Source organism: Hyalella azteca, unplaced genomic scaffold, assembly GCF_000764305.2.
Source record: "Hyalella azteca isolate HAZT.00-mixed unplaced genomic scaffold, Hazt_2.0.2 contig9858, whole genome shotgun sequence".
NCBI lineage: Eukaryota > Metazoa > Arthropoda > Malacostraca > Amphipoda > Hyalellidae > Hyalella > Hyalella azteca.
This window is the reverse complement of record NW_025939917.1, coordinates 134,481-150,998: the sequence shown is the minus strand read 5'-3', so window position 1 is coordinate 150,998 and position 16,518 is coordinate 134,481. Positions and strand designations below refer to the sequence as shown.

Sequence of the window (16,518 nt, the reverse complement as noted above, 5' to 3'; positions counted from 1 at the left end):
ATTTATCTTATCTTTTCCTTGGTTTAAGAGCATGTAATATACATATTTTTTTCAAATGCACCAGCACATTTGAAGAACGAGTAGCCTCTTCATAAGATGAATTTGAAAGATTAATATTAAAAATTTAAATCTTAATCACCACCAAATGCAGTGAAGTGATAAATGAATTTCAGTACTGGCAGAAAGTTTCCGAAAATTGCATTGCTTTATTTGTTTTGAAATTAGAGACCTTTCGGTGACTTTTACTAGAGATTATCGCATAAGGTGCCAATTCATGAAGGCAGTTGCCTACAAGCATTTATTCGCATCTTTCTCGAGAGGTCAGTTGTGTGTGAGATCCATGTCTCACACACCATATCTCATCCATATCTAGCATTGCTAGCTATCTGGGATTATTATTATTAATCTATGAAACATTTATCGTGGCGTCTGGTTCAAACGAACTTCGAGGGCACGTCAAACATTAGATTAACAGTCAGCGAAAAATAAATAGACACAAGAAAGGATGGGAACGGATAAAATGACCAAACACTAGATTCATATAGGCTCTACGAAATAGTTCCGTCTTTAGGCGTCGACGAAACACCTGCAACGAAAGGATTGCCTTCTCTGACCTGGGATAGCCAGCATTGCAATACCGGCGCAGGCGTCAAGTAGTCTGTTAACATACCCACATCTGTGTTTATTTACATCTAGCATGGCTCTAGGTATGCAAGGAGCACACTTGCAAACCTGAGCACAACTTTACTTTTAGTTTGAGTTATTGAACTGTCTTGTAACTTTACAATTAATCAAAATTTCTTATAATACAAATACATAAGGATAATATATAATAATACATATAATAATATGTAATATAATATATACATATACTATAATATAATACATAAGGATCTTCAACAAAAGGTCCTTTAATGTAGTTGACAAGAACTATTCCATATTAGGCTTACACTATGGCTTCAATCTGATTATATGTTCTTCTCAACGTGCACAATAATTCAGTCAATACTAATCTCATAATTATTGTTAAGCACCAGTTGCCGTTCATTTTGCTTTGATGGTTTGCAAATAAAAAATGAACGACAGAACTTGAGATGAGTTTTCATCAGTTTTCGGATTTTTAGCATCTAACATACATTAACACACTTCTTATTTTCTGTTTCCCGACTTTACAATTTGATCGACTTTGAATTTCAGTGCAGTTGGCGAATCAAATAATGTGCCAGGCAAAGACGAACAGAACTATTTTTATCATGCTGAATGAAGAAGCTCGTGCATAGATTAGCATCGGTCAACTGTGCGTTTTCAAACTTGCGGGCGGGAAGAGATGAGCGGTCAACGTAGATATCCAGTCCATCGTCTACGTTCATTATAGCAGTCTCGGTTATTTAATTAAAAGAGGTTTTATTATATACTTAGAATGGATGGTTACGAGAAGGTGAATATTGTAGTCACGGCAATGAACTCGGGTAAGTGCTCTCGACATTTGCCCGCTTAATGAAAGGGAACATTTTCCATAACGAAAAAGAGTCACAGCAAATTCAACAGATAGCGGCAGAGAGCCATGCTAAGCAAAGGCAATCTCAGGTTTCTAACTTGCTGCGTTATTATCGCTAATGTTTAGGCATCAACATGATTAATTTTTAAACATTAGCTCCCATGAATACGGCGAGTGTGTAATGTAATATTATTGAACTATACTGACCGTAACATGAGAGAGATATAGTATGGGATAATGTTGCGCTGTGTGATATAGTTTATTTCCTTGGCGCGTTGACGGCCTCGATATGTTTGAGTCGCCCACCAGAAAGATTGAGGACTCATCTCAGACTCAGAGGTGTGTCTTTATGCTGATGTTGACTGGTTAGTTGATGTATATGGATCAGAAAACCTCAATGAGGTATTTTCTGAATCTGCAGTATATCCGACTATGCCCAATCAAAGAGTTCAACGACGATCTTTGTTTCCCAGTCGCAAGCAATAGTAAGGCAATAATAAAAATATGAAAGGAACATATTTAATTATGACCTGATAGCTGAGTCATAGTAATAATAATAAAATTAGGCAAAATAATAATATATCAAATATCTTCCCTCCTGCACTCCATTACAACTGTTTTTCATCTCTATTAACACGAACGTTCTAAACCCTCTAGCCTCTGATCTAATATCGCTCCAACTTAACCTTGTTTCCCTCTTCTCCTTCAACATTTACGAATGTGTGACGCGTGGCAGCTAGCCGATGTATAGGACTGACTAATGTCTCTTTCATGGTCACCATGCCTCAAGTCCAATTCTAATATTTTAAACCGTCTAAGATTCTCTTGTCGTCTACAAAAAACTCCGCGGCAGTGTTTTGATGCCAGCTCTGTCAGGTGCGGACACGATTCAGGCCGATTTGTACAACAGCTGTGTTCGTCGTGTTGAGTGTTCGTCGGATGTTCACAATTAAATAACCTGATTGAAAAGTCGATGAAGAATTGTTGCGTAAATGATGTGTAAAACTTTCATTGATTTAAATGTAGCTTCCAGCCTGTTATCTACTATTATTCTGTTGTATCAAAAGTTGAACTTTTTATTAAATAGGATTCGCTTCCGTCTGCCGTCCGGGCCGTCCCATCGTCTCACTTTCACCGTTTTTTTTTTTCTTCTAAGTTTTTGATGAATTTTTTAATTTGAACTTTACTGTAAAGTTTTATTAATAATTTGTTTAAAATACTGATTTTTTGAGGAAATTTTTATACATGTGTAATTCTTGTTTTTTTTACAGGTAATAGAATTAGGAAAATTTGAAAGCTACAACTTCTACGTAGTACTAGTACGTCCTACCTACAGGCTACAAGTGATTGGGTCTGGGTGTAGTATTTCACAAATTCACAATTCATTTTTTTTAAGTATACTCCTTAGAAGTGTTGAGTTTGCCATTTATTATTGAAATGGCAAGCCCTAGAACAAGACGAGTTCTGGCAGACTTGAAACCAAAAGATGAGAATAGTGTAAGTATTTGTATTATTGTAAATTTGAAGAAATGTAGTTTATTCATAGAAAGAATGTGGACGTAGCTGTATACTCTTTCTTATTTAAATAGTTCCATGTTTTCATAACGTGGGGCAGATACGCGAAACTCGCTCATTTGTACTGTAAAAAGCATTTACCCAGCGATGTGCTCTTCCATTTTTAAATAATTTCATGTTTAAAAAACCGTTGGGTAGCCATGAGAAACTATCAATCAAATGTACACAGCATATACGTAGTGAAGTACTCTTCCATTTTTAAATAGTTTCATGTTTTTATAACATAAGTCAGCCATTAGAAAGTATTGCTCATTCACACGAAGCATGCGCTCACAGCGATGAACTCTTCCATTCTCGGTAGTATCACGTGGATAAAACGTGCCTCCTAAAATATAGAACAATCGTGTTCTGTGCTCGGACATTCATGTTAATTTGCCATTCATGCAAGACTCCACATTGTTAAAATTAAACGATGCGAAAGATGAATGCATTCACTAACAGGTAACAACGCATAGGACCAACATTATAAAATAACAAGCAGAAAGAAAGATTTTTGTCTTTGCTTAACTGTTCTTTGTTGATTTACGATGAAATAAGTTATTATTTGTCGAAAAGAAGGTATGATTCAAGTATAAATAATGAAAATCTCTTAATTAAATCAAATTAAAAATTTTTGGCGCATTTTTTTCTATTATGTCAACCCCTGCTTGCTAGCATTCTGTTGATGACGCCAATAGCCCACACTGTAAGAATATAAACAGTTAAATATTCAATAACTGTAGAATTAACAGTTATGGGCTGTTTAGTTAGTAATCTACGCAGTCACATAATAATGAAACTTGATCACTGAATTAAAGGATTTTTAATTAGCTTCAATTCATTATTTAGCGTGCATGATTGCACCAATAATTGTAACTTATTATCAGCAATGTTGGCTCATAAAATTCGTTAATTTTTCACTGGCTCTTTATTGGCCTGCGATATGTCTTATAAATTCAAACGCGAGATCAACAGACGAACATCAATTATATTCATGCTAATCAATTAACGATTGAGTATCCAAAACGAATCGATATGGTGCCAAAATATACAAATTATTCATGAATCAATGCATAAAAATCTTCAAATGAGTTCTTAACATGAATTAATAACAGCTGTCAACATTCAGTACGATTTATCAGGTTAAATCAAATACCTTAGTTAATAGAGTCACAAAAGCCAAAGCAGAAGTACAGCTTGGCCTTCACCCTCGTCTGTTCTGACGACTGCCCGACGACTTCGTCTGGCGCCCGGCATCCTCTGCCCTACTTTCCCTTTCGAAAATCTGTTTATTCTAATAACTTTTAACATTTAAAATTTAGTTTTTCTCTTCTACTGTCCTCGTTCAAAAATCTACACCCAAAGACCTACTTGCATTTCACTCGCTCTGGCCAACTTGTCTCGGCTAAAATGTACTTTTTCACGCCTATTTTCGTCATTTAAAAATCTACTCCCAATTTCCTGCATTCAAGTTTAAAAATCTATTCAAATTAGCCAACTTTATCCATCCAGGATACTCGTATTTTCGCTTGCTTTTCCCATCCAAAATTCAACCCCACTTGAATGAAGTGGAAAACTCGAAAAAAATATAATTCAGTGTTCCATGTCGGAAAGTGTCGGTCAACGATGCCCAGTAATCTCCAATACCTGAATAAATAATGTGGAGCAATATTGCTGATATCCACTAAAGTACTTCAAAGATGTCGGGCATTAATATCCAGTTCATACTTTTAATTAAAAACTGGCTGGTTAGCCCTAGCATTGCATTGGCTCGACATCCCAGCAATTTTAGAATCCATTTATCCCAAATCCTGTCATTGCTGTTAGTCTGAATCCCGTCATGCATTCCCGTTATTCCGAATCCCGTTTATAATAATAATGCTCATGTACGCTCATGCTGAAAGAAAACCGGTTCAAACTCGTGTTTTTTTACAAAGTACATACGATTCCCGTTTGATTCTCAGTTCAAAATACGATTAAAGCAATTTTTAGTCCTTACAATTAAATTATATACCGATGCAGGTTATGCATACCTATCGGTCTTGGTCCCAGGCATTCGGCGCGATAACGCAAGCAACAATATTCAACATAATTTCGGATCTCTTGTCTCAAGGAACGAGATGATATCTTTATCGCGAATGTACACTATGTCGCTTCATGTATTTCCGACGAGCGCGTGTATTTTGTTTCATCGCACTTGTATAATTAGTTTTCTTATAGAAAGCCAAACTGGGGGCAAGAAATTTGTACTTTACCAGGAATAGATATCACGGATTCTCTTGTAGCTTTTTTAAACATATATTGGAATTGCAAATTTTTAAAACATATTGGAATTGCACACCAACTGTTAAACACATCAAAATTGGCAGAAACTTATTTCAGAAGGTAGTAAATTGTCTTCGACTGCGTTAATTACATTGGATGTAATCGCTTATGATAATGATTTGCATGGTAATTACCTAGTCTAAGTGAAGGATCTACTGCTATCACGCTTCAGATCTTTGTGTTTTAGATGAACAAGAATAAAGTTGTTTAGTTTCTTGTTTTTCAATATACATAAGAGCAATAATTTCTGTATAGAAACTCTGGGTTGACTGCGAAGAAAAAATACTTTACCTACTATTAATAGTGTAATTTTAACAATATTTACTCTAAAATTAGTTCACCTAGCTCAAGTAAGACATTACCTACCATTAAAAAAAATAGTATATGAGGTATAACGTCCGAAAAAAAAACACTTCTTTTAAAAATAATGTGAGAGAACCAAGACCGATTGCTCCCGAAACAGCTTCTTATGGTCCTATTTCCAAAATATTTATTACGCGAAAAATATGAATAATATATAAGATTATGAATAGTTATTATGAATTATGAATAGTTATATAAACTGGTACCGGTATTAAATTTAATTGTAGAAAAAGTTTCCCGTTCCAAGGTGATAAATAATTTAGCAATATAAAAATATTTTGCAAGGAGTAATCGAGCGTCAGCGAGTGCAAGACACTTAATTGACTTGAGAAAAAGCTTCATGGAGTCCAGACAGAAAATGTTATTTTCTGGAGTCACTATTTCAGAAAGTCGTTCTATTGTAGCACGACGCGTCTTGGTTGTGAAGTGATTTTAATTAAACATGGTGGCCTCCCATTTCCTAACTGTCACTAGTTTCAAGTTTTTTTTTTGATTCCACATAATATCAGTATTGCAATGCATGCTAATTTGTTTGCTTCCTCAATCCAAAGTAAATATGTTTCCAAAAATTTACAATGTTCTCAAATTATATTCGCCAATATAAACGTAGATGCACGAATTGTATTGTAAATAGTTTCAATAATAAATTTTATTATAAATTAAACCACTAACGAAAAAAACTTTAAAAAAATGCTTGTCTGCAATTAATAACTTATTCTAATCAATTTATTTATTCATCAGTCGCGGTTTTCCATTGACAAAATTTTTCTATGTCGAATCGTTTTTGAGTTTTGGGGGTTTTTGTTAAAAAAAGGAAAAATGGTCAAAGTTACCCCGCCGGTCAAAGTTACCCCATTTTACGGTACTCTTTAAAAACTTGCAATTTATTAATTTAATTTATACATCAGATTGGAGGGAATAAGAAAGCTCTGGACTTTCTGATGGCTCAGAGTGACTACGACCACTCATCTCCACTGCAGCAGAAGTACAACACCAGAGCTGCTGCTCTCTATAAGGATAAGGTATTGTGACTTGAAGGAAGGATAATAAGTTTCATTTAATAAGTCTAATTACTTCCCCATAAAGAAAAAGTCTCAATAATAAAATCTTTTAAGAAAGTAAGAGTATTTTGGCAAGGAAAAGGTTTACAAGTGTAGATTTAGAGCTGATTTGTATACTATGTACATGGTATTGATGTTATTGAATGTGGATATGACTCTCAAGTACCGCATACAGCTCACAAGCTCTCAGCTGTACTGAGAGCCGTATCCGCTTTCTTCCTACCAATGAACTTTACCTTCTAAATTTGTTATCTGCCTGAGTCTTAAGAGCTTTATTCACATTCTTTTGAACTGCAAAATTTAGCTAATGGGAAATATGTTTTTCTCACAGCTTAATTGCCTGTCCCAAGGCAAACCCTGGAGTGTTGAGACAAGCTCTGTGGGCAAAATATCCCTCAATAGCTCCACAAGCAGAAGTTCCTCAGCATCTGGTGTTAGTAAAAGCAAGTCTACCCCATCATTTAATAATGAAGGCAAGTTGACAAGTTTTGATCCAACTATAATAAATATTATGCTAAAATACTATGAAGGTTATAAATTAGGTAGTATCTATAGATTTTTGATGTATTGGAAAGTTTGTAAATATAGACCTAAATGAAAAGATTGATGGAATGAAAAATGAATATATGTAATATATACCGGTACCAATGATTTTCTCTTCATTATACTACGTTTGTTGCATTCTTTGACGTTTTATAACTGCATGTGTTTTGTTCCTGAGTCACCAAATCATACTAGCTGCTTAGTTGTTATGTACCGGTATGGTGCCTAGTTTTATAAAACTTTTTATGGGAGTTTTAAATTCTTTATTTTACCTGCTGTCACCTCACTAATACCGTTCTAGTTGAATTTTCATAGTAAACCATGATTTATCCACAGCTTTTCTATAATTTTTATCTCTATTCATTTCCTTTTCCAGTAATCAAAGTTTCTACCTTGCCTTTTCTTCATCATCTCGAGGCTTAATTTATTTTAATAAAGAATCTTATAATTTATTTACTTATATATATTATTACAGAGTTATTCTAAATGATGGACCCAAAATAAGAAATTCATATTTATAAAAGTATAAATTCAAAGGGAAAGATTCAAAGTTTTTTTTATGGATTAGTATAGGTAATGTTCAATATGTACCCTTGTGCTGTCCGTGATGTAAACAATATTTCCCTTATTAATTATTAATATATTCATGAAATATTGATTTATTGTGACAAAGTCAATATTGTATTTGACTATACTGGTACCCTATATTGCAGGTACCACCTCTAATGGCAGCAGCTATGGCAGTGGCTATGGTAGCAGCTACCAGTCAGGATACCAGAACTCCTACCAGTCAGGATACCAAACAGGCTACCAAGATCCAGCCATCAAGAACCAAACAGAAGCTTTCTTTGAGAGAGTCCAGAATGAAAATCTCAGCAGACCCGAGTAAGATTCTGAACAGCGTCTGTGAAAATTATACTTGCGCATAATTTATACAAATTTATTGTATGACTTTTTTGCATGAAGTCACAGAGTAAAGTGTTTTAGTGTATTTTTGTTTGTCAATATGGGTAGCATTGGGTTCTGTCATCTTTATAATGTGCTCACTGATTCATGGGTGTATTTTTTATTGCTGGAAACTTTTTTTTTCTATAATTTGTGTAGCTACTCCTTCCGCTCATTGCCCTCACTCATCACCCTCACTCATCACAATCAAAACCCTCACTACCCTCACTCATCACAATCAAAACCCTCACTCATCACCCTCACTACCCTCACTCATCACCCTCACTACCCTTACTCATCACCCTCACTACCTCCACACACCACACCCCAGGCATCACCCCTCATAATGACCCTCACCTCACACAGCCACGTGCCGCCCTCACAAGGCGGGCGCTACAGCGGCTTCGGCAACACCAACTACCAGCCGCCACCCAAGAGCGCCTCCGTCGACATGATGGACACGGCCGTGTCCTCCCTTGCTCAGGTACATACTTGTTGCTGTATTATACCAGTCACTGTATTGTACCAGTCATTATTATACCAACCACTGTACTATACCAAAGCAGCTCACCAACACTATTGTCACGCCACATTTCACCACATCACAGTTCAGGTTTCTACCGAGCTTAAGTGACCGGTTATCATGGTTAATATTTTTGTGTGAACCACCAAAAGGCTCGTCATTGTGCAAATAATTATTATTATTTATATTGCTTATTAGCTTGTAATTGTATAAATAATTATTATAATTTATAATGCTTACTAGCTTGTAATTGTGTAAATATTTATTATTATTAGCTTTTAATCATATAATATTTACAGGGCTGGTCGCTGTTAAGCCTGGGGGCAACAAAGGTAGCGGCCAAGGCGGTGGAGTACAGCGCCATAGCTGCAGACAAGGCCACCGTCTATGGACAAGTTATCGGTGATAAGGTCAGATGATTAATGGTATTAATCATGAGACTTGCTCCTAGCAACTCTTTGGTAATAACTGTCTCTAATAGTTATTTTCGTAGTGGAAACTTTCTACTTCTCAGAAGACTATAAGATACGAGGTAAGATCATGTGCTGCTTGATTGTTAGTGGTTAATTGTATTCGTTTAAATAATTTTAGCTTCAATGTGGGAAATTTTACCTTGCACTTTAACATATTCTTAATATTTAAAATTTTATAAAAAAGAATATTACAGAAACAGCATTTATATTAGAAAGTCTCTAGGTATTCATCCACTATGTATTATTATAATTTTTTTTTGCTTATACGATACCCCTGATTCTACATATACCAATTCTACAGTTGATTGTAGGTACACAATTCAACAGTTTTATACAAACGTTGTTCTACAGTTCTTGTGGTAAGGAGTTACTTACTCACTTATTCTACTTCATTTAAATTTGCTATAAATGTTTTTATCGCTTATTGTAATTATCGTAAATGCTTGCAGTGACTCCTAAAGTTACTTTAAAAGCTTTAGAAACTTTAGAAAACCTAGAAAACTTTAGACTTTTGTTTTGCTTGATCATTTTTATCCTCAAAAAGATTTTCAAATTAACGTGTTAGCGTTTGTGCACATTATTTTATATTTCTATGTGGTGCATTTTTGATCTGTATTATGGTTGTTGACTGATTCTAAATTATTGATTACTTGCTCTATAAACGACATCTGTCAGTACCTACTGTTTGTTGTCATTTCAGTACCATTATATTGTAGCATAAACTTAATTAGTCTCAAATTAAACATTGGCCATTGTAATGACGTATTCACGTAATTTTGAATTATTTATACTTATTTTTTAATTTTTGGACGTCTTTGGTAGTCAGTAATTATGTTGTCCAATATCCTGTTGGCAAGTTTGTGTTAGTATATTATTTGTGGGCTGCAGCATGTGTTATTATCTATATAATTTTATATCTATCTGTATAATTTTGTATTATTTGACCTTCGCACGGCCCGTTACCCTCGTTAGGTGCGCGAGGGTAAACTGCTCGACGAGATATCCGATCAGGCGTCAGCATTCGGCAGCAAGGTGGGAGTAACTTAACAATTTATTATATTCTTGTCTTCTCAGAAACATGTATGGTCAGAGCTGGGCAGCGCTACTTTGAAATGTAGCGGCCGCTATCGCTACATGCTCTAAATGTTGCGGGCGCTACCGCTACCACTACAATTGCTTAAATTTAGCGCCGCTACCGCTACTGAAAATGTAGCGGCCGCTACATGTAGCGCGCTACTGCCCACCTCTGCAGTATGAGTCATATTGTTCTAATAGTGACACACTTCCTGTAGCACTGATATGTTTTTTCCCAGTAAAAGCTGGGTTAGGATAACCCACACAAGGACGGGAAGTGCTTCGCTGTTTGGACATAGTCTCGTAATTTTTTGAGTGCAAACTTATAAGTTGGTAAAACTATTCTGAAGTGAACTTATCAAACTTCATTATTGTTTGCTAAACTCGTATAAACTCTTGCTGGATTTAATGCTTCTCAAGAATGAAAAGAGAGCAAACCTGATTTTTTTAATGCACTTATATGCAATAATTGATCATTGTTTCAATGGTTGACGCTAATAATAAATAAATTTGAAATAAATTCAGCATATTAAACTTGAAGAATTTAAATTCTGAAAGTGGCGGTTTCAAATTCGTATTGTTTTTGTTGTGACATAGCAAGGCAGTCAGAAGTAATAAATGAAATGCCGAATTAAATTATGAAATTAAATTGAATTACCTGTTATCCAGTTAACATAATGTGTATCAGTAACATAGGGTATCATATACCTTTTATCCATTTAACGTAATAAATGGTATATGTGACATAACATATACCGTACCTGTTATACAGTTAACATAACATATACCGGTAACATATATACCGTTATCCAGTTAACATAATATATGGTATCGGTAACATAACATATACCTGTTATCCAGGTAACGTAACATATACCTGTTATCTAGTTTACATAATATATAGTATCGGTAATGTAACATATAGCTGTTATCCAGGTAACATAACATATACCTGTTATCTTACTACCTGTTAACCAAGTATATGTTAAGTTACCATATAGCATACATTTATCTACATAACATATATCTGTTTACCAGGTATATACGTATATCATGTATTTATCTAACGCCCCTGTTTGTCACAGGTGACGAAGGCGGCGCAGGCGATATCGTCAGGCCAGTCCCTGAGCTCCGTACTGCTGCAGCCTCAGCACCAGCGTCTTGATGGCATCGATAGTGCCGGTGATCTATCAACTTTTACGGGGAGATCATCTATTAATTATTTATGAATATATCATCTATTATATATGAAGATGTCATCTATTATATATGGAGATATCGTCTCTTATATATCATCTATTATATATGAAGATGTCGTCTATTATCTGTGAAGATATCATCACTTACGTATGAAGATATCTCTTATATATGAAGACATCATCTTCCATTTATAAATATTTCGCCTATTATATATAAGTATATTGTTTATTATATACGAATATATCGTCTTTCATATTTGAATATAGTTCAGTGATATGACATACTAGTAGTGCTATGATGAAACTGTTATACGTATCTAAATATATCTTCTATTATATATGATATCATCTCTTATATATGAAGACATCATCTTTCATTTATAAATATATTACCTATTATATATAAATATATAATTTATTATATACGGATATATCGTCTCTTATATATGAATATAGTTCAGTGATAGCATATAGTAGCAACACGATGATACTGTATTGTTCCGATAGTACCTATGAGTAATAGTAATGTTAGTGAGGACAATTTTGGTGAATGCATATGACGACTTGTATGTAAGATGTCTTATACAGACCTTCACACAGCTGTATGTTGTGTCAGTTGTCCACACTGATGTCTGTTGTGTTCAGTGGTCCACACAGATGTTGTATATTGGACGAGTGCTGTACACAGATGTTGTATTTTATACTGTATTCAAAATGAATCTTCAAGGACACTTCTCTCAATCCACCTACACAAACAATAATAAATATTGTACAGGTCAGAAAGTTGTTTGTTTTAGTAGTACTAGGTAAAACTTTTGAAATCTCACAAAAGTGGTATTGAATTCGTATTATGATACTGCATTTATATATTATATATTCATATTATGTCATTGACTATGGGTCGGAATTTCCCAAACTAGACAGCACATTACTTCATGATGTAAATTATATATTATCGGTGGTAATAGTGTGTGTTATATTTAACCAAATCTCAACAACGGCGTTAGAAAAGTGAAAGAAATAACTTATGGCGTGTTTAATTGGTTAAAAAATGTAGGAAAGTTTTGCCCTCAGTGATTTAAGTCATCGCAGTTTTAAAATTCGTGGGTGTTAATGCAGCGGCGAAAATAGTATAATATTTGATTCATCCCGATACGGTATAGGAATGACGAAATAGTTTTTTAAAATGTAACCAAATATTATTCATCTCATATTGTAAACAATGCAAATAGAAAAATTATGTATCAACCAGACGTCATTGATGAGACACGATCACTCAACTCGCCGTTTGTCTATCAAAACTGGTCAGAAATGCGACTTGTAGCTTAAGATTACCACATAGATAATAAAAAGCTGTAAAAACCTATTTAGAAAGCTCTGGGTAGATTCTGTTCATATAATAGATCATTTCAATTGAAGGCCGTCGACTTAAGTGCAGGCAGAGATACAAGATTTTGTTCTTGTAGATTTGTAATGATAGTTACTTTACTTGTAGATTTGTCAATAATGATTTATAGATAATGTAGATTTGTAGATAATGTAGATTTGTAGATAATGTAGATTTGTAGACAATATAGATTTTTAGATAATGTAGATTTGTAGACAATATAGATTTTTAGATAATGTAGATTTGTAGACAATATAGATTTTTAGATAATGTAGATTTGTAGATAATGTAGATTTTTAGACAATGTAGATTTTTAGACAATGTAGATTTGTAGATAATGTAGACTTGTAGATAATGTATATTTGTAGATAATGTATATTTGTAGATAATGTAGATTTGTAGATAATGAAATCCTGTATATTTTAATTGAAGGCCGGCGACTTGAGTAACTTGGCGACTCAAGTGCAGGCAGTGATCGCAGGTTTTGTCCCGCAGGACCGAGTGAAGGCAGCCAGTTCAAGAGCGGCCCTGAGCGAGCAGGTCTCCTGAACAACGCGCGGTCTGAGAGCTCTGGCTACCAAAAACTCCAGCAAGGGTATAGTGATAACCTTTAATTTATATAGGTATATATTAATTAGTTATTATATATGTAGATACAAGGGTATAGTGATAACCTTTAATTTATATAGGTATATATTAATTAGTTATTATATATGTAGATACAAGGGTATAGTGATAACCTTTAATTTATATAGGTATATATTAATTAGTTATTATATATGTAGATACAAGGGTATAGTGATAACCTTTAATTTATATAGGTATATATTAATTAGTTATTATATATGTAGATACAAGGGTATAGTGATAACCTTTAATTTATATAGGTATATATTAATTAGTTATTATATATGTAGATACAAGGGTATAGTGATAACCTTTAATTTATATAGGTATATATTAATTAGTTATTATATATGTAGATACAAGGGTATAGTGATAACCTTTAATTTATATAGGTATATATTAATTAGTTATTATATATGTAGATACAAGGGTATAGTGATAACCTTTAATTTATATAGGTATATATTAATTAGTTATTATATATGTAGATACAAGGGTATAGTGATAACCTTTAATTTATATAGGTATATATTAATTAGTTATTATATATGTAGATACAAGGGTATAGTGATAACCTTTAATTTATATAGGTATATATTAATTAGTTATTATATATGTAGATACAAGGGTATAGTGATAACCTTTAATTTATATAGGTATATATTAATTAGTTATTATATATGTAGATACAAGGGTATAGTGATAACCTTTAATTTATATAGGTATATATTAATTAGTTATTANCACATGTTGCATTGTTTTTTGTTGCATTGAGATTTAATTTCTTTTGATAGTATTTTTGAATACTATGCGTCTCTATACATAATTTAAATCACTTTTCCTGTTAAGTTTGTGTACTTACATACATTAAAATACGATTTTTCAAGTGTACGAATATTTATTTCCCCCCACTGTATGTAGATTCCAGCTAGGGTATAATGTTAGCCTTTAGTTTAAATCTATATATGGTAAATATATAGCTACAGATTTTCGTTATTATAATGTAGATTCCAGCAAGTGTATCATGACAATCTTTGTTATTTCACAGATTTTTTCTATTATATTTGTAAATAATTTCGATCTGATGGCTCTGGCCATAAGAAACTGCGGCTCAAGTGCGATAATTGCCTTCGTATTTTTACAATAGATTTACAAATTTGAAATTATTTTTCACCTATAATTTTTTACGGAGTTATAAAGAATACATTTGATATTATATGTACGTATGACTTGGTAAATTAGGTAGTATGTATGTTAAGTAAATTAACTTAAAGTTATAGTGCAAATATAATGTTTAGAGACCTGACCTAATATTTTGGATATGATGGGTTGCAAATATGAATATTCTATTTCAGTGAATCTAATATTTATGGCGACTTATACATGGCGCATTTGCTTTTGTTTGACTGCAATCTGAATTGAATTAATGATTATAAATTTGTAGCCACAATTTATTATAAATTTATTATTGTCAATTTCTTTGCTTAAAAGTACAGATGACGAGGTTTTTTCACGGATGGTTCACTATGCTATCTTTTCTATTATTAATGTTAGTACCGGTATCTGTTTTTGTGAATTATGTAATTTTCAATTTATTTACCTACCGGTATATTCATTTTTTATTTATTACAATGTTTAACTAGGATATCCGAGTGCTAAATATAATTTTTACAAGAAATCTTTCACTAACCGTAGAATAAGGGTTTTTCGGGGGTTTAAAGCCAAACCCATGGTTTGAAAACCATAGAATAAAGGTTTTTGGTACCGTATCATCCTCTCATCATTCACACATGTAAACTGCATGAAATTAATGAAGTGAATTGTTACAGACGCAATGACAGCTGGGCTGATGATGGCTGGAACTCTTGGACTAGCAGCGATAAAAACAACAGCAGTGATAAAAGCAGCGATAAGAACAGCAACGATGTCGGCAAGACGTTTGCTGGCTTTGACACTCCGTCCGTCAATAACAATGACAACAAAACCGAAGACAGAAAGGTGTCCAGTAAACCTAAGGTAACTTCATTTATTTACATGAAAAACTGTCGAATTTCTGCCAGTTATTGTTACGGTGTTTACAATGACCAAACGCAGTTTGCTGTTCTATACCAAAAGTTAAACCTCGTGTTTTTATTTATAATATTTTTCAAACGCTTTTCCAATCACTTTCTGTCAAAATGATGAACTTGTGTAGTAAAATATTTATTTCAGTGGGATAGAATTTGTAAAAAAAACATGCTGATATTAATTATTTTCGCTTGTTTTATGCTGATAGCCATTATTTTTGCCTGTTTTTCTTGAATCGTTCAAATGATGTTGCCAATCTTCAAACAAATGAGCGTTTGCCATGTATTATACTGAAGTAAATGCACAGTGTACAGGTTTCACTATCTCCGGACGACACGTTTAAATAGTTCTTATTGAGTCAGCGTGAAGGTGCGAATGAAAACATTTACCTATGTAATGGTACCTTATGTAAGCCTGTACAGACTAACCCTTATCTCTGTCTGTACAGACTAACCCTTATCTCTGNCAGTTATTGTTACGGTATTTTCTATGACAAAATATAGTTTGTTATTCTATATAGAAAGTTAAGCCTCAGGTTTTTATTTATATTTTTTAGATTGTAAATGCATTTCTAATCATTTTCTGTCAAAAAGATGAACTTGTGTAGTAAAATTTTTATTTTAGTGGTATAGAACTGGTAAAAAAACATGCTGATAGGCATTATCACTATTTCCGGACAACACGTTTAAATAGTTGCATGTGTCTGACTAACCCTTATTTCTGTCTGTACTGACTAACCCTTATCTCTGTCTGTACTGACTAACCCTTATATCTGCCTGTACAGACTAACCCTTATCTCTGCCTGTACAGACTAACCCTTATCTCTGTCTGTACAGACTAACCCTTATCTCTGTCTGTACAGACTAACCCTTATCTCTG

The 16,518-nt window shown here is 33.6% G+C and overlaps 1 protein-coding gene across 1 annotated transcript in view; it reads left to right on the top strand.

Moving 5' to 3' along the window:
• Positions 1–1,420: 1,420 nt before the first annotated feature.
• Positions 1,421–16,518, top strand: part of LOC108671687 (ADP-ribosylation factor GTPase-activating protein 1) — a 22,518-nt gene continuing 7,420 nt past the window's right edge. The window contains exons 1-10 of the mRNA XM_018159260.1: positions 1,421–1,438; positions 6,649–6,762; positions 7,133–7,274; positions 8,058–8,229; positions 8,656–8,773; positions 9,112–9,222; positions 10,258–10,317; positions 11,445–11,541; positions 13,441–13,540; positions 15,402–15,588. Of these exons, the coding sequence (XP_018014749.1) occupies positions 1,421–1,438; positions 6,649–6,762; positions 7,133–7,274; positions 8,058–8,229; positions 8,656–8,773; positions 9,112–9,222; positions 10,258–10,317; positions 11,445–11,541; positions 13,441–13,540; positions 15,402–15,588 (1,119 nt within the window). The remainder of the gene's footprint in view (positions 1,439–6,648; positions 6,763–7,132; positions 7,275–8,057; positions 8,230–8,655; positions 8,774–9,111; positions 9,223–10,257; positions 10,318–11,444; positions 11,542–13,440; positions 13,541–15,401; positions 15,589–16,518) is intronic.